Raw genomic sequence first — 24,626 nt, forward strand, 5'->3', positions numbered from 1 at the left:
TGAACCAGCAAAACAATAAACGATACCATGAACGAACAGCTTCACAGGCTACGAATAGCAATGCAAATACAATTCCCCACGAACAGCGTGGGGGGAAAATGAACTTAAATGAGATCCCAATCAGAGACAACTAGCGACAGCTGTCTCTGATTGGGAAGACAGAAACCAACATAGAAATACTCCCCAATAGAGCCAACACAAGGCTCCAACGCAAAACAGAAAACAAACACAGGAAAACCACCCAACATAAACCACCCTGACCCAAAACACCTGAGTTCACCCGGTCAGGGCGTGACACATGTACGACAGCATGTTCCAGTTCCCGCCAATGAAGAGGAGTGGGACAACAGGCCACAATCAACAGCCTGATCAACTCAATGCGAAGGAGATGTGTCGAGGTACATGAGGCAAATGGTGGTCATTCCAGATACTGGCTGGTTTTCTGATCCACGCCCCTACCTTTTTTTTTTAAGGTATCTTCGACCAAGAGATGCATACCCTATCTGTATTACCAGTCTTGAAATCCATAGATTAGGGCCTAATGATTTTCTTTCAATTGACTGATTTCCTTATATGAACTGTAAGTCAGAACAAGCTTAGAAATTGTCACATGTTGCGTTTAGTCATGTTGGCCGTATTGGATTCATAATAAAATGTATTTACACCAAAACAGTCTATGGGCATGAGTGTTGTATACAAATCTGAGAAAATGTATATCATTTACAAAAATCATATTTCCAGGTTATTTAACCTCCATCAAATGGTATTATGGCAGTCTTTTGGGATTTTGGATGCCATATTGGATTTGAGGCAAAATCCAGGGTGACCCCAAAAATAATCTATTGTGTCCGCCTCACTTAATTGCAAGAATAGGAGCTTTGGAGCCCAAAACATTTAATTTCGATGTCTGAGCCCAATTGTTTTCTTTAGAGCCGATTTACTGTAGCCACAACATTAAAAAAAGTGTAATTATATGTCTTTTTGTCAGTCAGGGCCACGCAGCACAGAATGAGAGCGAATTTGATTTAGAAAGTTCTGTTATTCAGCTACCAAAAAGTAAAGCTTACATTCATCATAAATATCCATTATATTTCCACCTGTTGTATCTCTGTGTCTACAGGTCTATATTTCCAAAGAAGCATGCTGCAGACAACCCTTGTATTCCACATTTGAGCAATATCAGAGCTTGCAATATTGTAAGCTTATGTGGCACATCCCCCCCTCCAGCCAGGCATTATTCTGCACTTTGGAGTTTAGGGGGTGTCACACAATATCTATCAATTGAACCACCTTTGCAGTAAAATATATTTCCACAACCATCCATTTAATAGATGAGAGACATTATAGATTTGAAAAAAACATGGTTGTGTTTTGTTATCTCTCAGGTAGAGGTATCTAAAAACAACTGGAGCCTTGCCACCACCTATTGCTTGAAGTGTGCATTTTGAATGACTGTTTTTAACCCAGGTCTGTGAGTATCAGTTTCTCTCCCTGCAAATCAAGTCTATGAATTTTAAAATGATATTATCTGAAAGAAATCACCAATGTCCTCAAATTAAGGTATACGGATATTTGATTGAGGTGTGTATTGATTGCTATTACTTGCTTTTTAACTCAGGTCTCAGCACTGAGGGGAATGCCTCCATCAGAGGGTCCTGGTCCTAACCCTAACCACTGGGCCCTCTCAGAGTTACTGGGCCAGCGGAGGCTTGTGGTGTTGGGGGTGCTAGTAGCATGGATGGTCCTCTTCCACCTCCTGGTGAACGTGTGGCTCCTCTGTCTCTTCACCAGCCTGCTGGTGGTCCTGGGTGGCTGGCTGGGGTCGCGCGCTGCCCTGGATGCCAACAGCCTGCTACACCTGGAGCACTTCGTCCCCCTGGGTAGATCACAGCCGGCCCTCCACTCGCCTGAGAGCGAATGGAGGCTGGACCACGAGATCCACAGCGCTGTGCATAAAGCCATCCGAGACTTTGTGTCGTCCTGGTACCACACCATGCTGACTGAGGAGGAGGGGCTGGGGGAGTTTGAGCACATTATGCGGGACGCCATGTTGGATTCAGTGATGGAGCTGAAGGAGAGGGCTCGGTGCGTGGACAGGAGAGCGCTGGTCCAGAGGACCTTGGAGCTGTGTGGCTGCCACCTGCAGAGCTACATGACAGCCAGGGAGATGATGACGCAGGCAGAGGCACGGCTGGGGATGCAGGACAGAGACAGCTCCAGCACCCCCAGCCTGTGGGAGTTGTATAGCCAGGCAGATGCCCCCCACCCAGCCCTGGCTAGTCCAGCCACGGAGCTCAGCTATTCCCGGGCCGTAGTGGACCTCCTAATGCAAGTTCTGGTCCCGTTCCCTCACCTGGAGACCAGGACAGGGAGATACATGGTGGGGGAGTTGATCACCTGTAATGTCCTCCTCCCACTGGTCAGTAGGGTGTCCGACCCTGACTGGCTCAACCTCACCATTGTGGACTTGTTCACCAAAGCCAAAGAATCACCGGATGAGTCCCTCGATGAGCTCCCTGATACTCTAGTCCAGCTGCACAGGAGTCAGACCCAGCAGGAGCTCTGGACCCGGACCCGTTCTACCTCCTGGCTCCAGACTCCGAGAGACCAGAACGAGTCCAGCAACAGCCCCACTCCTCCCAAGCCAGCCACTCCAGACTCCCTGGAATCCATGGAGTCCTACCATACGGCAGTGCCAGATCTGAAGGAGGAAACACGGCAGTACTGTGGGGCGATCCTGCCAATGCCATGCATTGGTTCATCGATCAAAATAAACAGTTGTCACGCGTCTATGGATCTGCTGAGGTCCTGCAGCGGTGGCAGCCGCCTGTATCAGGGTGTGGACTCGGACCTGGAGTCCCCATTGACAGAATCCAATCAGCTCTCTGTGGAGTCCCTAGACCAGATGGATTCCGAGGAGGACCAGACAGACAGCTTCTGTGACTGTACCTCCCCTACCAACTTCTGCAGTGTGTTTGAAGACGAGCCCCCTGGATGCTTCGGCAACTTGAAGGTCCTCGGACCCAAGGTTTGTTTGTTTGTTTATTTGTTTGCTAGTTAGTTAGTTTGTTTATTGGTCTTTCAGCATTCCTACATTTTCTTGAACAGTTATTTAAATTGTATATAAATATAAAACAATAAGTATTGATGTAGAATAAATAAGGTTACAAATTGCTATGAATGGCTTTTCTAAAATCTTGTGATGCAGGTGTCCGATCAGCCCCACTGGCCAGCGGGCATGGCGGAGGAGCTGCACCCACACTGCCCTGTCCCTCCGGGAAGGCTGAGTCTGACCCCCTTCAGCTTCGAACCCCTCAGCAGCCCAGATGGACCCGTCCTTATCCAGAACCTGAGAATCACTGGTGCTGTGACAGCCAAGGAGCACCGCAGCACCGGCTCACACCCCTATACTCTATACACCGTAAAGGTAAGACATTATGTCTTTAACGCAGTGTAAAACCAGGTTAGATATACATTCCCCTAGAGGGGACTAGCGTGGTTCTGGTACCGGCTCTGACCGACATTTCTGCATATAAATCGATCTGTGGACACAGTAAATTGAAATGGCTTGCATTCAGCGATAGCACTAGCTGTCACGGGAGAGGCTAGTTCAGTCAGTTGTCGTACTGAGCCCTCCCCAGCTAACTAGTTAATTATTGTGGCTAGAAACTTCAGTGAGAATTTGAAACTTTCCTGTCTAAGTTGGGATTTGGGAGTTTAGAATCATTCGTTTTTCAACGGAGTAAAAAAAAGAAAATGTAGACGTTAATACCGTAGTTGTATTAGAATACATGTGCTTTAGCTGTCACCCTGGCCTACTATATTGGCTACACTATCTACCTACTGTACTTCCCTCTCCTACTGTGCCCTGTGTTGTGTTTTCTGGCTTGCAGCACTAACTTTCCCCGTTGAGCTGTGTCACGATGACATTGACGGTTACTTACTACCAATATTACAAGTTAGTTTTAGTGTAGGCTACTCGAAATACTGTATAATCGAATGGAACAAATTGGCTACTGCCAGCGACGTGATACAGCTGCCCAGTGGGAAGGAGCTCGATACAACACCGTTGCACACCGGCTTGCCGTTACGTTAGCTAATTGGCATGTAACGGTGAAATCCAATTGGTGATCAATCAATACTACAAGTTATTTCTCCCTCGCCCATCGGAATAAACATCACTTTCCTTTACAAGTTCTAACTAGCGCCATGTTGCTGTTGTTTAAAAAAAAAAAAATTATGTATTTTTATTTTGAATTTTTTTATGAACACAACAAATACAAAAAAACTGAAATATACAAACAAGAATACATAAACCTAACAGTATTACATAGTATTACATATCAAGATTCATTTTCAATTTGTTAAATACTTTTATGGTGCGTATTGCTTTTTTGTTTTTACATTTACTGATAATTTCTAAATAATATTTCAATTCTATCTTAGATAATGTGAAGAGGGTTTTGTTCTCTGCCCACTTCATTTTATGGACAAAGAATCTTCCATGAAAGATAAGCAAATTAACAATGAAAGTTAAATCAGGGTCCATATCATTTGGATCAAAATAAAACATAATATCAGAGTCTTTCAAATTAACATTAATAGTTGTTTCTTTTCAAATAAAATCTTCTAACTCACACCAAAATCTTCTGACATAAGAACAGTCCCAAAATATATGGTCAAGAGTCTCTGGGTTACAACCACAAAATACAAACTTGTTATCAATAGCTATTTTAAATCTGTGTACAATAAAGGTCTTTACAGGGTAGATTCTATGAATGAGTTTGTATGATACTTCTTTCACCTTATTAGATATACAATATTTACCAGATAACAACGGAACTTTGTTCTAGTTCACTTGTCCTCGGGCTGCATTCCAGTACATTTTAGCAGAGGAAATAGTAACATATTGACATAGTTTCCTTATATACATGTTATTACATTTATAGTTTAAAATGTCAATTCCTTCTAATTGTATTGAGGCTACAAAATCCTCAACAGTTACACTTGGTAGTATTGTTATGTTCTCCTAAGAGAAGAACAGCACCTTTAGGGACAGCTCTAACAACAATTTTATACTCCTCAGGAGGGAATGTAACATTGTGTGTTCTAATAAATTCTGGATAAACATATAGTTGTCCATGCTGCTGTTGTTGCCGCTAGCCAATGTAAACTAGTCTCATCAGGACGACTGACTGAACTGAATCCATTTGTCTTCACTCGACTCTCAATTGCGCAATATACATCATCAATTTGGGCACCAGGCGTGTCCATGTAGCCTTTCCCAGTTCTCACGGTTGTCACTAGTTACCACAGCCACAGAGTCACAAACCTTGCCTATTTCTACAATTTATCTTCTTAAAATTTGATTTGAAACCTAATCCTAACATTAACCCTAACTTTAACCACACTACTAACCTTATGCTTAACCCTAAGCTTAAATAAAAACATTTAAGAACAAATTCTTATTTACAATGACGGCCAAACCTGGACGACGCTGGGCCAATTGTGCGCCGCTCTATGGGACTCCCAATCACGGCCTCCACAAAAAAAAAATAATAATAATTGAATAATATGTGTGCCCTCCTGTGTGGCTCAGTTGGTAGAGCATGGCGCTTGCCACATCAAGGTTGTGGGTTCGTTTCCTGTATGGGACCAGTATGAATAAATACCAAAATGTATGCACTCAGTTGCTCTGGATAAGAGCGTCTGCTAAATGACTAAAATATTAATGTACATCAGGGTTGGGCTCAATTTGAATTGAAGTCAGTCAATTCAGGAAGTGATTTAAAATCTTACATTTTGAAAATAGATTTTTTTCAATCCCTGAATTTGGATTTCAGTTTACTTCCTGATTTTACTGTCTTCAATTAGAATTGAGTGCAACCCTGGTGTACTTTGTACAATCACTTAGTTAGAAAGAGCCTCAGATATCACATTTTATTTTTTATATATCCACTGTACACATTTCAGTCAGTCTGTTTCAGTCATGTCTTTGGTCACGTTCACGTGGGTAAAAAAAACAAAACACCATAATTATTGGTTTACAATAGAGCCTCCCGCAATGCAGGTGATGGCTGCAGGATGAAATTGGTGAGCAACTGCAGAAACTTGCAGTCGACTTCAGTCAAATCTTCATGATCTTTGATCACATGGTTTTTGTAAAGTTCACATAGTTGACATGTAGCAAGTTGGACAATTTTTATCCCCAGAATGCAACACATTTTGAAAGGCGGTGACCAACGATGTTCACCGACTTGACAAAAGTGATCTGCTCGAATGCGCCCTATCTCTTCAGCCTGTGTGACTCACTGCTGTGAAATCTGACACCTAATCTGAACATTGTGTCAGTACAAAAGTCCTCACCATTGTGAACAAGTCCACAATGGTGAGGTTGAGCCAGAAGCTGGGATGTCCTGCCTACCATTTCATTCTTTCTTCCGACTGTCCAGCTCTGGGCTGAACACTGCATCACAGCCACTGACAAAGCACATGCCAGTGTAACCGATGTGAAATGGCTAGCTAGTTAGTGGTGGTGCGCGCTAATATCGTTTCAATCGGTGACGTCACTCGCTCTGAGACCTGAAGTAGTTGTTCCCCTTGCTCTGCAAGGGCGGCGGCTTTTGTGGCGCGATGGGTAACGATGCTTCGTGGGTGTCATTTGTTGATGTGTGCAGAGAGTCCCTGGTTCAAGCCCAGGTTGGGGTGAGGAGAGGAACGGAAGCTATACTGTTATACCTGCAATCATTGGGGTGTTTTCGCAATTCATATTTTGTGCGGTGTAACCCCTCAAAAAAGCGCTGACGAGAACCAAAAAGCGCCCCCGGGATTGCTTGTCATTATTCCCGCACCGCACACTAGAATACTACTGCAACACCGTTTCCCCTGCCATAACCCCTCACATTGTTGCCACGAAAGAGAGAAGATGATGATGTGCATGTTTGTGGAAAAAGGGCAGAGTTTGCTTATTTTAGACCACTCAATTCCCAAATATGTGTGGACTTTTGTACTGACACAATGTTCAGATTATTTGTTTTCAATATGTGATCTATAGGTTGATACCTGTGCCACACGAAGTCATTTGGATGCAATTTCTGTTGCAGATGCAAGTTGCAAGTGACATCTCAAATATTTGCTCATACACAAAGAAATTCAAACGCATTTGAAATTGCATGCAACATCCAATCCTGTCATACATCACATCATGGTTTCATAAATTATTTGTTCATCCAAATGTTTGGTAATTGTAACAGCATCAATATAGACAAAATGCTGGCTGTACAATTTACCCAAAATGTTGCCTATTGCCAACCAAGTTTTACTAAGCTATCTAGCTAGCTAACCAAGCCAGCGACGAGCTAAGCTATCTAGCTAGCTTAATGTTGGACAATTTTTGTTGAAACTGGACAGAGAATATACATAAACCATTATGTCTAGAATTTTTTACACATTTCCAATTTCTGGCATTTCTCCTTTGTTGTGGTTTGCAGCTGTACTTACAGCTGTGTTGACATGACAACTGGGAACGATATGGCGAGTCATGTAAACTTCTTTCTGCTCACTGATTGGACATTGCATACAGTCAGTTGCAAGCAACACAAATTGCGTCCAGATTGCTTCGTGTGACATCGGCTTAAGAGAGCTTCATAAACTGTTTATTTGATTGTGGTTTGAATAGTGTGAGAAGATAACAACAAAGTTGGTGATAATCACAACATAGGTCCTTGCCGTCCAGAATCCTTGGGACGTCCCAACTCTGACCAGGGCCGTAACCAGTGTCTGCAGTTAGGGAGGTCCGGACAGGGAGGGGGTTATTAATTTACTGCATTTCTATACCACAGGAGGTTGGTGGCACCTTAATTGGGGAGAACGTGCTCGTGGTAATGACTGGAGCGGAATCAGTGGAATGGTATCAAATACATCAAACACATGGTTTCCAGGTGTTTGATGCCATTCCATAGGCCTCGTTCTGGCCATTATTATGATCCGTTCTCCCCTCAGCAGCCTCCACTGTTCTATACAATTTATAAACTCTAAATTGCTATTTGGAGAAAAGCAAAAAACTAGCAAAAATGACCCCAGACATTATCACATTGGTTGCTGTAGCTTCATTCACCTCAGTCGATCTACAAACACATAGCCTATTAGCTATATAAACACATAGCCTATTAGCTATACAATTAGCCGCTACACATTGACTCACATGAACTCAACACAGGGATTAAAACCTATCATTTAATACATACAGAGGGATCTGTTAGCAGACAAAAAGTATACGATTAAAGGTCCAATGCAGCTGTGTCGTGACGTTGTATTGATTGTGACGGCTGCCGTTCATCGAATGATTAACTGTTTGTAATTACGTGATTAAATTAATCAGGTAATCATTAACTCAGTAACCTGGGGCACCATGGGAAAGTTTGTTTTTATTGAGTTTCCGTTTCCCAAATTAACTCAAAGAATATCAGAATCAGAAACCCGAGTCTCACTAAATGATTGCGTAGCACACTAGTTGAGTTGATTATTTATTTACTAACAAGCTAAATGATAAAATAAGATACACAAACGCACAGTCTAGGCTATTGATTACAACTTAGTACAATGAAACAGGTCCCTAGCAAGCCAACACAATATGACACATGTTACAGAAAATGGGGATGTTAGAAAGCGAGAGAAAGAGAGAAAAGCACACTTGGATACATTTATAAACTGTGCTTAGTTTAGCCCTAACACCTTGCCCCGAACTGCCGCTCTTATGGGTCAGAATATAATGATGTAATTACTTGTCGAAAGTGTCCGATGGGGTGTCTCTTCGTGGACCGAGTTCATCTTCTCCTCTGATGTCAACACCTCTTTGGTTACCGGGTGTAACTCTCTGATTGTCCACACGATGTCAGTGTCCTTTCTCTTAGTGGTCTGTTTCCTCGCCCTTGTTCTGAAAGGGGCTAATCAGCCGTGTATAGATGGTGCCAGCATGGGAATGAAAGCAGTGTAGACACACGATTCCTTGGATAGAATAACCGGTAGGTCCTGCTTGAATCCACCCTCTTAGTCACAGCTACTCATCCGTAGCATAGATTGTTAAGAGGTTATTTTGTCTTATTCAACCTCGGGTTGTGTTTTGGGGTAGCGACGACTCGGACCTTGGCTGCAGAACGTGGTCACCTAGTCTGATATGTAAATTCTTAATTTACATGTTTTACATTTCCGCCTTTATGGCAGGTTCTGTGGGCGTATGTAGTTACAAGGCAAGGTATGCATTTTACTCAGATCCAATTTAGACAACTAACTTCACATTTCATCTTTACCAAAACCTTCTATTTGATCTGGACATTTTCCACACAACGTACAGTATGCAAACATCAGGTACATATTATGAAAACTCTTCAAGTTACAATGTTTTCGTTATAACATCTTCATTTAACTTTTAATAACATAACAAAAACGACATTCATTTTCATGTTCCATCTATCGTTGTAAACCACCATTTTGGCTGATGAAATATTTATCCCAAAGTCCATTTATTGCATGTTACCGTTCTGAGGTAGATTCTCCATAGACGCATCATACATTTCAATCCTTCACACTGAGAGGACAAAGGATTTTGTCTGCTGCCTTAAGATTTACAATGGGAGTGAGGTGTCATAACCCCCCCCACCTCTCAATCTCACCCCCTCTGGTGGGTGTGAGAGATACCTCTGTAGGACTGTGGTCCACGGTAACCTGACCCGAACAGGCCAGTCATGACAGCTGTTATTATCTCAATATCAAATAATTCTAGGGTAACAATTAAGTACCTTACTGTGATTGTTTTCAATTAAAATGGTAAAAAATAAACAAAATTGCTTCTTAGCTAAGAGACATTTATCAAGCAAGAATTTTTCTACGACTGTGGTCTGAAAACTAGCTGTTATTGGCAAAGAGGTTTGGAACTCTCTTTCTTATTAGCCTATTAACTATTTTAACACCTGGTGATGTCACCAGGCGGGCCAAAACTCAATCCCACCAACAGCTCATAAACTAAAAGGGCATTATCATAATTTTCACAATTTCACAGTATTATTACAACCTAATTGTGTTATATATATATATATATATATATATATATATATATATATATATATATATATACTTTTTTCTTTACACAGTTGAATGTGCTGACAACAAAATCACACAAAAATAATTAATGGAAATCCAATTTATCAACCCATGGAGGTCTGGATTTGGAGTCACACTCAAAATGAAAGTGGAAAACCACACTACAGGCTGATCCAACTTTGATGTAATGTCCTTAAAACAAGTCAAAATGAGGCTCAGTAGTGTGTGTGGCCTCCACGTGCCTGTATGACCTCCCTACAACGCCTGGGCATGCTCCTGATGAGGTGGAGGATGGTCTCCTGAGGGATCTCCTCCCAGACCTGGACTAAAGCATTCGCCAACTCCTGGACAGTCTGTGGTGCAACGTGGCGTTGGTGGATGGAGCGAGACATGATGTCCCAGATGTGCTCAATTGGATTCAGGTCTGGGGAACGGGCCAGTCCATAGCATCAATGCCTTCCTCTTGCAGGAACTGCTGACACACTCCAGCCACATGAGGTCTAGCATTGTCTTGCATTAGGAGGAACCTAGGGCCAACCGCACCAGCATATGGTCTCACAAGGGGTCTGAGGATCTCATCTCGGTACCTAATGGCAGTCAGGCTACCTCTGGCGAGCACATGGAGGGCTGTGCGGCCCCCAAAAGAAATGCCACCCCACACCATGACTGACCCACCGCCAAACCGGTCATGCTGGAGGATGTTGCAGGCAGCAGAACGTTCTCCACGGCGTCTCCAGACTCTGTCACGTCTGTCACATGTGCTCAGTGTGAACCTGCTTTCATCTGTGAAGAGCACAGGGCGCCATTGGAGAATTTGCCAATCTTGGTGTTCTCTGGCAAATGCCAAACGTCCTGCACGGTGTTGGGCTGTAAGCACAACCCCCACCTGTGGACGTCGGGCCCTCATACCACCCTCATGGATTCTGTTTCTGACCGTTTGAGCAGACACATGCACATTTGTGGCCTGCTGGAGGTCATTTTGCAGGGCTCTTTCAGTGCTCCTCCTGCTGCTCCTTGCACAAAGGCGGAGGTAGCGGTCCTGCTGCTGGGTTGTTGCCCTCCTACGGCCTCCTCCACATCTCCTGATGTACTGGCCTGTCTCCTGGTAGCTCCTCCATGCTCTGGACACTACGCTGACAGACACAGCAAACCTTCTTGCCACAGCTCGCATTGATGTGCCATCCAGGATGAGCTGCACTACCTGAGCCACTTGTGGTGGTTGTAGACTCTCATGCTACCACTAGAGTGAAAGCACCGCCAGCATTCAAAAGTGACCAAAACATCAGCCAGGAAGCATAGAAACTGAGAAGTGGTCTGTGGTCACCACCTGCAGAACCACTCCTTTATTGGTGGTGTCTTGCTTATTGCCTATAATTCCACCTGTTGTCTATTCCATTTGCACAACAGCATGTGAAATTTATTGTCAATCAGTGTTGCTTCCTAAGTGGACAGTTTGATTTCACAGAAGTGTGATTGACTTGGAGTTACATTGTGTTGTTTAAGTGTTCCCTTTATTTTTTTGAGCAGTGTATATATGTATATATATATATATATATATATATACACATAGTACCAGTCAAAGGTTTGGACACACCTACTCATTCAAGGGTTTTTCTGTATTTTTACTATTTTCTACATTGTAGAATAATAGTGAAGACCTCAAAACTATGAAATAACACATGTGGAATCATGTGCTAACCCAAAAAGTGTTAAACAAATCAAAATATGTTTTACATTTTAGTTCCCACATATGCTGAGCACTTGTTGGCTGCTTTTCCTTCACTCTGCAGTCCAAACCATCTCAATTGGGTTGAGGTCAGGTGATTGTGGAGGCCAGGTCATCTTATGCAGCACTCCATCACTCTCCTTCTTAGTCAAATAGCCCTCACACAGCCTGGAGGTGTGTTGGGTCATTGTCCTGTTGAAAAATAAATTATAGTCTCACTAAGCGCAAACAAGATGGGATGGTGTATTGCTGCAGAATGCTGCGGTAGCCATGCTGGTTAAGGGTGCCTTGAATTCTAAATAAATCACGTACAGTGTCACCAACTTTTCCAACAGTCTTGAAGGAGTTCCCACATATGCTGAGTACTTGTTAGTGCTCACACCTACTCATTCAAACCCTTGAATGAGTAGGTGTGTCCAAACTTTTGACTGGTACTGTATACAAATAAAACACAGAAAAATCACGTTTTTGACTGCACAGGACCTTTAACAAAATAAAACAAATGAGTTTGCTTTACAGAACATTTCTTGCAAATCAACATGTTTTACCATGGGGTGGGGAGACATTGTTGCAGTTTTAAAGCTAATTTCCTGCAATTCTACACCTTTTGCCATGACTTATGCCATGTTAATATGATAGCTGAATGAGAGTGACTAACAAAATCAATGGGGGCCCCCTGGAGGTCAGGGCCCCTGGGCACATGCCCTGTGTGCCCAGTCAGTAAATCCTCATCATTACTACAAGTTTAGATAGGTGGCTAGATGAATTTTGTGATCTTAAATGTTTTTACTGACATAGGCTAATTGAGTGACTATCAGTGGATGACATATTGCACCTGGTGTATTCTATCATTCTAACTCTCAACAGTAAATTGAGACCCTAACTGAGTTCCTAATTTTTTAAAGAATAATCATTATTTATTTATTTTTATTCTGAGTAATTACAGTGGTCCGGACCTTGGTGTCCTCATATGTAGTTACGGCCCTGACTCTGACGTTACCCCATATGAAGTTGGCATTTAAAATGGTTAAGGTTAGGGTTGGGGTTAGGTCACGGTTATGGTTAAGGTTAGGATTTAGGGTAGGAACGTCCCAAGGATTCCGGATAGCACTGACCACAAAACCAATGCTAGGCTCTTAAAGGGGCAGCAGCCTACATTGGATGTTAAAGTTTCAATGGCGAAGGTGCATAAAAATGGAGGACAGCCCCCATGTGCTTACCAGAAACTCCTCATTTGCTAAGTTCGCCGTATTGTACAGTGCTCTCTGTTACTCTTTTTTGTATTGACATTAGCACAATATACATGATCCCAATTCTAGCTCCAAGACGGCGGCAATTTGAAAAAACGAAAAAGTAGATTGTGCTGATATATAGTCACATTGAACTATGTCACGTGTGGATAGTGCTCAAATGAATACTTCATACAGTGCATTTGGAAAGTATTCTGACCCCTTGACGTTTACCACATTTTGTTACGTTACAGCCTTATTCTAAAATGCCACTCAAGGACATTTAGAGACTTGTCCCGAAGCCACTCCTGCGGTGTCTTGGCTGTGTGCTCAGAGCACTCAGGACTTCATCAAGGATCTCTCTGTACTTTGCTCCGTTCTTCTTTCCCTCAATCCTGACTAGTCTCCCAGTCCCTGCCTCTGGAAAAAATCCCCACAACATGATGCTGCCACCACCATGCTTCACCGTAGGGATGGTGCCAGGTTTCCTCCAGACATGACACTTGGAATTCAGGCTATAGAGTTCAATCTTGGTTTCATCAGACCAGAGAATCTTGTTTCCTTAGGTGTCCTTTAGTACTTTAGGTGCCTTTTTGGCAAACTCCAAGCGGGCTGTCATGTGCCTTTTACTGAGGAGTGGCTTCCGTCTGGTCACTACCATAAAGGCCTGATTGGTGGAGTGCTGCAGAGATGGTTGTCCTTCTGGAAGGTTCTTCCATCTCATCAGAGGAACTCTGGAGCTCTGTCAGAGTGACCATTGGGTTCTTTGTCACCTCCCTGACCAAGGCCCTTCTCCCCTGATTGCTCAGTTTGGCTGGCTGGCCAGCTCTAGGAAGAGTCTTGGTGGTTCCAAACTTCTTCCATTTAAGAATGATGGAGGCCACTGGACCTTCAATGCTGCAGAATTGTTTTGATATCTTTCCCCAGATCTGTGCAATCCTGTCTCGGAGCTCTACAGACAATTCCTTTGACCTCGTGGCTTGGTTTTTGCTATGACATGCACTGTCAACTGTGGGACCTTATATAGACAGGTGTGTGCCTTTCCAAAGCATGTCAGTTGAATTTACCACAGGTGGACTCCAATCAAGTTGTAGAAACATCTCAAAGATGATCAATGGAAACAGGATGCACAAGAGCTCAATTTTGAGTTTCATTGCAAAGGGTTTGAATACTTATGTAAGTAAGGTATTTCTGTTCAAAAGAAGTTTGCGCTTTGTCATTATGGGTCATTGTGTGTAGATTGATAAAGAATTTAGAAAAAATACATTTTAGAATAAGGTTGTAATGTAACAAAATGATGAAAACGTCAAGGGGCCTGAATACTTTCCGAATGCACTTTATCTGAATTCCTCCATTTTTATGCACCTTTGCCATCACAGCATTATTTAATCTGCAGTATTCTTCTGCAATTTATTCTGTTACCAATAATATTTACGTGTTAATATTATCTTCTGATTATAATTATTATGTCTCATCTTGTAATTAAATACTATCTCTTAGCTTCCATAATGTAATTATCTAGCTGTCAGATAACACGATCTAATTGAATGACTTGTCCTGCACTTTGTAAAAATCAAGAGTGCATTGAGTGAATGCTGGAAAAAGACCTTGGTTCCTTTCTAAACATAGCAATGTGAATGCAACGAGGACTCTCACCAGAACAAAGGTGACATGAACTGGCAAAAGAGTTGAGTCCTCATTCAAAGTCAAGGGAAGTGTGAATACTGCCCTGACGTATTTTGCTTTTTTTTATCCCAGAGTTCACTTTAAAGAGGACTGAGATCGGTTCTTTTAAAGAGGACTGTATGTGGAAACACCCTTCGATCCCAGAGGAGCAGGAGAGAGTGGTTTTGTTGCCCTAGCTAGCACGCTCACAGATCGATTTTTATTGCCAACCTTTTCAATGTAATCTTAAAATAATTCATAGATTTTAAACCAAAAACATTTTGGGTTTGTCATAGACAGACAAGATTAATATGAGATGAAAGGCAAGTTCCTAATAAGTTCAGTAAGCCAAGCTAAAGCCCTGTCCGATGTTTAGAAGGGTGAGGGCAGAAGTTTTAATCAAGAGAAGCCTTTAGAAAATGCTAATGTTCTCTAACACTAAACATACAAATATGTATTTTGCCGTTATAAGGAGGTGAAATCTTAGTAGTTTTATAATTTGATTATACTATATTTAGAAAGCATATAAGTCATTTCAAAGCTTATTCATACAGTGTTGAATAAGAAATACATCAAATGTTTCATATTTTCAAATTGTTATCATAGTTGTACTGTGTACTTGAGCGTGTGTCCTCAAAATTGACTACACCTCAGCAATTTTTTATTTTTTTAATACCAGCCAGCTGGGATTTGAATCATTCTGGCAGTATAAGCATTACTAGCTTTGTTTATGGCCCTCTCATGATAAATACATCTATTTAGGCGGAAATATACATTTTGACATGACATTTAACAGGTCAGTGCTTGAATGCTTACGCAGTCATGCTCTCTAAAGGCAGGAATAGCAATAATGTAACATATCGGCCTGCGACTCTTTTTATCGTAAGGTACAACGCTAGACGAATCACTTGTGACAGTACCGGACATTAGTGTACACTTCCTTACCTTTTTAATACCTTTTAATATCCATCTTGAAATGTGAACATTGGACTAGTCTTATTCAACTTTCCCAGTCAATCTGTAACTGTTGTTGTTCCCCAGTATGAGACAGTGGTTGACTCAGAGAGCCTAGGTACTCTACAACCTGTAGCCTATCACACTGTGAACCGACGCTACAGCGACTTCCTCCACCTGCAGACACGCCTGGAGGAGAAGCCTGACCTCAAGAAGATGATTAAGAGTAAGAAGTCCAATTCTATTAAAAAAAAGTCTTTTGTATGTTTTTTGGCTAGAGAGTGCTGAAAGAGCAGTAGGCCAGATTCAAACCCAAACATTATATTCAGTCAAAACAAATCATTTATAGCGTGGAGGAAGTCTTACATGTGCTGTATGGATATTTTATTCTCACCAAAGGGTGTGTGTATCTTTTCCATTTCAGATGTCAAGGGACCCAAGAAGATTTTCCCTGATCTTCCATTTGGAAACCCAGATATTGACAAGGTGGAAGTTCGAAAAGGACAGCTGGATACCTTTCTTAAAGTAGGAATTGAATTGTTTATCTAACAAGATGAATCATTTCCTGATTTGTATGTTTTTTGAAATGTGACTGTTGCATATTATCTGATCAGTCCGCATTGTTTTCCTCCAGCAACTGTGTACCATCCCTGAGACGGCCAACAGCGACGAGATGCAGGAGTTCCTGGCTCTGCACACAGACGCCAGCACAGCCTTCGAGAAGAAACCATTTGTTATGTCCAGGATTGATAAGGTGACGTAGCTTTTTCAGGGTCACAACTGTCGCGGTTATGAAATAAAAACAGTGCACGATAACTTGGCCTAAAAACATGAAAGGGAGAGATGAGAGATGAGAGATGATAGAGTATGTGGTTTCTGGGGACCTGTTTTTTTCGGGAAGCTAACCTTGGTGCTGTTTGTGTGCTGTGTCCTCCTGGGCCTGGTTATTGGTGTCTACTGTAGATGATGGCAAATGCTGTAGACACGCTGAAGACAGCATTCCCTCGTGCTGAGGATGACCTGGATGGAGAGCCTGCTGAAGTGAGGAATGCCCCAGAAGGAAGGAAGAGGTGGGAGTCTTTTTTCTCTCTCTCTCTCTCTCTCTCTCTCTCTCTGTCTCTGTCTCTGTCTCTGTCTCTGTCTCTGTCTCTGTCTCTGTCTCTGTCTCTCTCTCTCTCTCTCTCTCTCTCTCTCTCTCTCTCTCTCTCTCTCTCTCTCTCTCTCTCTCTCTCTGTCTCTGTCTCTGTCTCTGTCTCTCTCTCTCTCTCTCTGTGTGTGTCTCTCTCTCTGTCTGTGTCTCTCTTTCTCTCTCTCTCTGTGTGTGTCTCTCTCTCTCTCTCTCTCTCTCTCTCTCTCTCTCTCTCTCTCTGTCTCTGTCTCTCTCTCTCTCTCTCTCTCTCTCTCTCTCTCTCTCTCTCTCTCTCTCTCTCTCTCTCTGTCTCTGTCTCTGTCTCTGTCTCTGTCTCTCTCTCTGTCTCTGTCTCTGTCTCTGTCTCTCTCTCTCTCTCTCTGTGTGTGTCTCTCTCTCTGTCTGTGTCTCTCTTTCTCTTCTCTTTCTCTAAATGTCAAAAATATGTATGGCCTGGCCAAAGCTTTTCACCGTCTCTCTTGAAAAACTCATTAAAACACCCGTAAACCACTCGCTGTAGTTTTCAAATCACATATGAAATCGAAAGCTGCTTTAGGAAAAAATGGAACTGCTTATATGACATTAATGTCAAACTATCTAGTTTTGTGTAATGTGTTTTGTTAATTGTTGCTTGTTGCTTGTTGTGTCAGGTCTGTCCGGCTGAGGTTCTCCAGTAAAGTCGCCCCTGCTCTCAATATACCTGAAATCCAGCCCAAAGTCATATACTGCTTCAATGAAGGGAGCACTGTAAGTTAACCATGGAAGATTCATATCAATGAGTATCAATGAATAATCATTTAATATTAATTTATCAAACTGTCTGTTTGATTGTACTCACTCACTCAACCCGCCAATCCATCCATTCCTGTGCCCTGGTCTGTTTCTGCAGGTGTTCCATGGCCTGTCCCTGTCTGGTCTGGAGGGCTTTATAAAGGACCAGGAGGCTTTGCTCTATGCTCCCCAGGAGAAGGAGGCTGACGGGAGGAGGTTCAGCGTGCTACCTGGCAAAGACAGGAAGGGAGGTGGGGGTCGGGAGAGAAAACTACGGGGGACAGGTACAGTTTTTCTAACGTCTACACGGGCCTGCGTTATCAACCTCTTATTCTCTGGCATGAAGGACTGTCATACAGTGGACTGAATATCTAAGGACCGTATCAGTGCAAAAACAGACATCATTATCATAATTCTAAACTTTCCAAATCAGATCATATATGAGCATGCGCCACTCAGTAATGGCCAGCAGGTGGTAGTAACCTTGCACAGCCTCTGTAGGCCAGTACCACACCACTGTTTTGAGGAAAAGGTGTTGACAATCTGTCTGAGGCTATCTGGCTCTGTTTGCCTTTCTGTTATTCGTGTTCCAGGATCATGTCCCAGTATTTGTATCTTCGTCAAGTTCAAGTTTTGTATTCTGTTGCGTGCGTGTGTGCTTATATGTGTGAATCTGACTGTGATGTGTGTTCGTGCAGACACGGCCGTGGCAGACGTAGCTCTGAACATCCTGTGTCTGCTGATGAAGGACCAGTGGAGCTGGCTGTGTACTGAGAACATACAGAAGACCATCAGACTGCTGTTTGGCACCTTCATTGAGAGGTATCACACCATATCATACCGTCATCTTCATAGACTAGAACAGGAAAGCAGACCATACCACTCCCTCATCATAGACTAGAACAGGAAAGCAGACCATACCACTCCCTCATCATAGACTAGAACAGGAAAGCAGACCATACCACTCCCTCATCATAGACTACAACAGGAAAGCAGACCATACCACTCCCTCATCATAGACTACAACAGGAAAGCAGACCATACCACTCCCTCACCATAGACTAGAACAGGAAAGCAGACCATACCACTCCCTCATCATAGACTACAACAGGAAAGCAGACCATACCACTCCCTCATCATAGACTACAACAGGAAAGCAGACCATACCACTCCCTCATCATAGACTACAACAGGAAAGCAGACCATACCACTCCCTCATCATAGACTAGAACAGGAAAGCAGACCATACCACTCCCTCATCATAGACTAGAACAGGAAAGCAGACCATACCACTCCCTCATCATAGACTACAACAGGAAAGCAGACCATACCACTCCCTCATCATAGACTACAACAGGAAAGCAGACCATACCACTCCCTCACCATAGACTAGAACAGGAAAGCAGACCATAACACTCCCTCATCATAGACTACAACAGGAAAGCAGACCATACCACTCCCTCACCATAGACTAGAACAGGAAAGCAGACCATACCACTCCCTCATCATAGACTAGAACAGGAAAGCAGACCATACCACTCCCTCACCATAGACTAGAACAGGAAAGCAGACCATACCACTCCCTCATCATAGACTAGAACAGGAAAGCAGACCATACCACTCCCTCATCATAGACTACAACAGGAAAGCAGACCATACCACTCCCTCATCATAGACTACAACAGGAAAGCAGACCATACCACTCCCTCACCATAGACTAGAACAGGAAAGCAGACCATACCACTCCCTCATCATAGACTAGAACAGGAAAGCAGACCATACCACTCCCTCATCATAGACTACAACAGGAAAGCAGACCATACCACTCCCTCACCATAGACTAGAACAGGAAAGCAGACCATACCACTCCCTCATCATAGACTAGAACAGGAAAGCAGACCATACCACTCCCTCACCATAGACTAGAACAGGAAAGCAGACCATACCACTCCCTCACCATAGACTAGAACAGGAAAGCAGACCATACCACTCCCTCATCATAGACTAGAACAGGAAAGCAGACCATACCACTCCCTCATCATAGACTACAACAGGAAAGCAGACCATACCACTCCCTCATCATAGACTAGAACAGGAAAGCAGACCATACCACTCCCTCATCATAGACTAGAACAGGAAAGCAGACCATACCACTCCCTCATCATAGACTAGAACAGGAAAGCAGACCATACCACTCCCTCATCATAGACTACAACAGGAAAGCAGACCATACCACTCCCTCATCATAGACTAGAACAGGAAAGCAGACCATACCACTCCCTCACCATAGACTAGAACAGGAAAGCAGACCATACCACTCCCTCATCATAGACTACAACAGGAAAGCAGACCATACCCCTCCCTCATCATAGCCTAGAACAGGAAAGCAGACCATACCACTCCCTCATCATAGACTAGAACAGGAAAGCAGACCATACCACTCCCTCATCATAGACTAGAACAGGAAAGCAGACCATACCACTCCCTCATCATAGACTAGAACAGGAAAGCAGACCATACCACTCCCTCATCATAGACTACAACAGGAAAGCAGACCATACCACTCCCTCATCATAGACTACAACAGGAAAGCAGACCATACCACTCCCTCACCATAGACTAGAACAGGAAAGCAGACCATAACACTCCCTCATCATAGACTACAACAGGAAAGCAGACCATACCACTCCCTCACCATAGACTAGAACAGGAAAGCAGACCATACCACTCCCTCATCATAGACTAGAACAGGAAAGCAGACCATACCACTCCCTCATCATAGACTACAACAGGAAAGCAGACCATACCACTCCCTCATCATAGACTACAACAGGAAAGCAGACCATACCACTCCCTCATCATAGACTACAACAGGAAAGCAGACCATACCCCTCCCTCATCATAGCCTAGAACAGGAAAGCAGACCATACCACTCCCTCATCATAGACTAGAACAGGAAAGCAGACCATACCACTCCCTCACCATAGACTAGAACAGGAAAGCAGACCATACCACTCCCTCACCATAGACTAGAACAGGAAAGCAGACCATACCACTCCCTCACCATAGACTAGAACAGGAAAGCAGACCATACCACTCCCTCACCATAGACTAGAACAGGAAAGCAGACCATACCACTCCCTCATCATAGACTAGAACAGGAAAGCAGACCATACCACTCCCTCACCATAGACTAGAACAGGAAAGCAGACCATACCACTCCCTCATCATAGACTACAACAGGAAAGCAGACCATACCACTCCCTCACCATAGACTAGAACAGGAAAGCAGACCATACCACTCCCTCACCATAGACTAGAACAGGAAAGCAGACCATACCACTCCCTCACCATAGACTAGAACAGGAAAGCAGACCATACCACTCCCTCATCATAGACTAGAACAGGAAAGCAGACCATACCACTCCCTCACCATAGACTAGAACAGGAAAGCAGACCATACCACTCCCTCATCATAGACTACAACAGGAAAGCAGACCATACCCCTCCCTCATCATAGCCTAGAACAGGAAAGCAGACCATACCACTCCCTCATCATAGACTAGAACAGGAAAGCAGACCATACCACTCCCTCATCATAGACTAGAACAGGAAAGCAGACCATACCACTCCCTCATCATAGACTAGAACAGGAAAGCAGACCATACCACTCCCTCATCATAGACTACAACAGGAAAGCAGACCATACCACTCCCTCATCATAGACTACAACAGGAAAGCAGACCATACCACTCCCTCATCATAGACTACAACAGGAAAGCAGACCATACCCCTCCCTCATCATAGCCTAGAACAGGAAAGCAGACCATACCACTCCCTCATCATAGACTAGAACAGGAAAGCAGACCATACCACTCCCTCACCATAGACTAGAACAGGAAAGCAGACCATACCACTCCCTCACCATAGACTAGAACAGGAAAGCAGACCATACCACTCCCTCACCATAGACTAGAACAGGAAAGCAGACCATACCACTCCCTCACCATAGACTAGAACAGGAAAGCAGACCATACCACTCCCTCATCATAGACTAGAACAGGAAAGCAGACCATACCACTCCCTCACCATAGACTAGAACAGGAAAGCAGACCATACCACTCCCTCATCATAGACTACAACAGGAAAGCAGACCATACCACTCCCTCACCATAGACTAGAACAGGAAAGCAGACCATACCACTCCCTCACCATAGACTAGAACAGGAAAGCAGACCATACCACTCCCTCACCATAGACTAGAACAGGAAAGCAGACCATACCACTCCCTCATCATAGACTAGAACAGGAAAGCAGACCATACCACTCCCTCACCATAGACTAGAACAGGAAAGCAGACCATACCACTCCCTCATCATAGACTACAACAGGAAAGCAGACCATACCCCTCCCTCATCATAGCCTAGAACAGGAAAGCAGACCATACCACTCCCTCATCATAGACTAGAACAGGAAAGCAGACCTACCACTCCCTCATCATAGACTAGAACAGGAAAGCAGACCTACCACTCCCTCATCATAGACTAGAACAGGAAAGCAGACCTACCACTCCCTCATCATAGACTACAACAGGAAAGCAGACCTACCACTCCCTCATCATAGACTAGAACAGGAAAGCAGACCATACCACTCCCTCATCATAGACTACAACAGGAAAGCAGACCTACCACTCCCTCATCATAGACTAGAACAGGAAAGCAGACCATACCACTCCCTCATCATAGACTAGAACAGGAAAGCAGACCATACCACTCCCTCACCATAGACTAGAACAGGAAAGCAGACCATACCACTCCCTCATCATAGACTACAACAGGAAAGCAGACCATACCACTCCCTCACCATAGACTAGAACAGGAAAGCAGACCATACCACTCCCTCATCATAGACTAGAACAGGGAAGAACAGTTCATACTCATCTTTTATATTGCGCGTGGCCCTTTGCTCCACTAGCAGCTAGAAGAAACAAATCACTCATCTTGTACATATGGGGTTGTCAGTCAGTTTGCTTAGTAATTCAGGGCATCTTCTGTCACAGAATCAACTTTACACTGTCAGGAGCTAGACTTCCCTAGTCAGATGTGGAACCTCATACTTCATATGACCCCTGTAATAAGTACACATTTTGGTTAGATTGTGGCAAGAACACTATTTGATCTATACAGTCATTTCGGTTAGCTAGTTAGCTAGGACAGTGGTTTTCAACTTACTCTTCAAAGTATGAATAGTAGAAGGCATAAAGTGCAATTTCTAAATTGGGTAGTGTATGGTCAGTTTTCCTCTTGTCACGTCAGTCATTGCATACCTTAGAGGGGTCCGTTTTTTTACCTAGGTTTGTTAGCCCATAGATTTTGGTGTAATGTTTGAGTCACTCAATTATCACATGAATAACCATTAGAAACGACTAAATGTATAGAATTGCAGAAACAAAAAAATGTTTTTAACCTGCAAAATGTTCTCTCCACCCACAAGAGGGGTGTGAACAGCTTAATAGACGTAGAAATAGATGTGGCACGCGTAGTCACGGGATGTTCCCCAATGCTGGAAGGGGGACCTGAGTGAACGTTTGGGAACCCCTGGGCTAGGAAGTGGGTGTAGTGTGGTGAGGGTTCCTACCGCTCTGCGGATCTTGACAGGTCTTCAGCAGAACCTCTTTGTATTTCCAGGAATGGTTTGCTGAGGTATAAAGTAAGAAGGTTTTTCATCAGTTGAATAATGCTTGATATAAGTGTCCAAGTTTCGCTCCAAAAACACGTTTTTGTAATATGGATTTGATTAATAATTTCAAAAGGCTGTTCATTCAGAAGGGATACTTTTCCTCTATAACTTGGCTATGTTAAATGCTATTATGAAATAGCATTTCCTTTCATGTCTGGATGGGAAAAACAAGTGTTGACTGTTGAGATTAGTTTAGTAGTCCATCAGTCTCAGTATTCAGGCCTGTTCACTGTTCATATAAATGTTCATTGTTTAGTAGAATAATTATACAAAAATGATGTTGTGCTTTAACCTGTCTGGGGTAAGTAGGAGAACAGAAAATCTGTTGTTATGGCCAGTAATTGGTAGTAAAGTATAGTTGATGACGGAGCTTAAAAGGCCCAGTGCAGTGAAAATTTAGATTTTTCTATGTTTTAGATTTATTTCCTCAATATGTGGTTCGAATAAATCTTTGAAATTGTCAAATTATGATATTGCCTTTTTAGTGTAAGAGGCTGAAATTTCAGCCTGCTTTGATGGGATGGAGCTTTGGCCTGCCTGGTGACATCACCAGTCAGAAAATGTGTTAACTGACCAATAAGAAAGGCAGTTCCAAACTTCTCTGCCATTAACAGCTTGTTTTCGGTTTTCCCCTCCCCACTCAGACCACATCCAGACAGTTCTAGCAAAATTCTTGCTTGAGAAATTGCGCTTTGCTAAGAAGCTATTTGTTTATTTTTTACAATTTTAATTTAAAACAGTAAGGTACTTAATTGTTACCCAGAAAGGATTTGATAATGAGATACAAGTGGCTGCATTGGACCTTAAAAAAGCCTTGAGTGTAGCTAACTTCTGTCTATAAAATGATGTCTGGGCTGTGATCTGGATTGGTGCTCTACTTTACCCAGCTCTGCCCAGTGGTTGGTTGGGAATGGACCAGACCTGGGTTCAAATACTATTTGGAATCATTCAAATACTGTACTTTTTTAATTTAAAAAAAAAGATATATATATTTTCCCTAGAGTGGCAGGTGGGCAGGATTTGGACTTTTAGGGCTATTCTATTGTGCCAGACAAGCTCAATCAAGCACAGAGAAAGTATTTTAAATGATTTAAAATATTATTTGAACTCAGGTCTGTTTGGATGAGATGGGATCGGCTCCTGAGGTGTGTCTACTTCCAGCTCTGCTCTGCACCCCTTTAAATGAATGACCACATTGTGTCAGTCATTTCTGTGATGCACTTTGGCAGGAGGGAAGAACAATATCAGCACCATGGATGTGAGACGAGAGTCACACCTGTGTCTGATAGTTATTTTAATTATTGACAGATAGATC

The 24,626-nt window shown here is 43.1% G+C and overlaps 1 protein-coding gene across 6 annotated transcripts in view; it reads left to right on the plus strand.

The window, feature by feature from the left end:
* The window catches only part of snx19a (sorting nexin 19a), a 46,132-nt gene that overhangs the window by 8,843 nt on the left and 12,663 nt on the right, over positions 1-24,626 (plus strand). For 3 of the 6 annotated variants that reach the window (XM_029720111.1, XM_029720108.1, XM_029720112.1), the window contains exons 4-13: positions 1,386-1,471; positions 1,619-3,028; positions 3,209-3,427; positions 15,760-15,898; positions 16,097-16,197; positions 16,307-16,426; positions 16,636-16,742; positions 17,452-17,548; positions 17,691-17,856; positions 18,271-18,394. In XM_029720111.1, the coding sequence (XP_029575971.1) occupies positions 1,637-3,028; positions 3,209-3,427; positions 15,760-15,898; positions 16,097-16,197; positions 16,307-16,426; positions 16,636-16,742; positions 17,452-17,548; positions 17,691-17,856; positions 18,271-18,394 (2,465 nt within the window). In that variant the 5' untranslated portion in view covers positions 1,386-1,471; positions 1,619-1,636. The remainder of the gene's footprint in view (positions 1-1,385; positions 1,472-1,618; positions 3,029-3,208; positions 3,428-15,759; positions 15,899-16,096; positions 16,198-16,306; positions 16,427-16,635; positions 16,743-17,451; positions 17,549-17,690; positions 17,857-18,270; positions 18,395-24,626) is intronic. The other 3 variants (XM_029720110.1, XM_029720113.1, XM_029720109.1) reach the window with 2 other exon arrangements.

The sequence above is a fragment of the Salmo trutta genome, chromosome 28 (genome assembly GCF_901001165.1).
Source record: "Salmo trutta chromosome 28, fSalTru1.1, whole genome shotgun sequence".
Taxonomy (NCBI): domain Eukaryota; kingdom Metazoa; phylum Chordata; class Actinopteri; order Salmoniformes; family Salmonidae; genus Salmo; species Salmo trutta.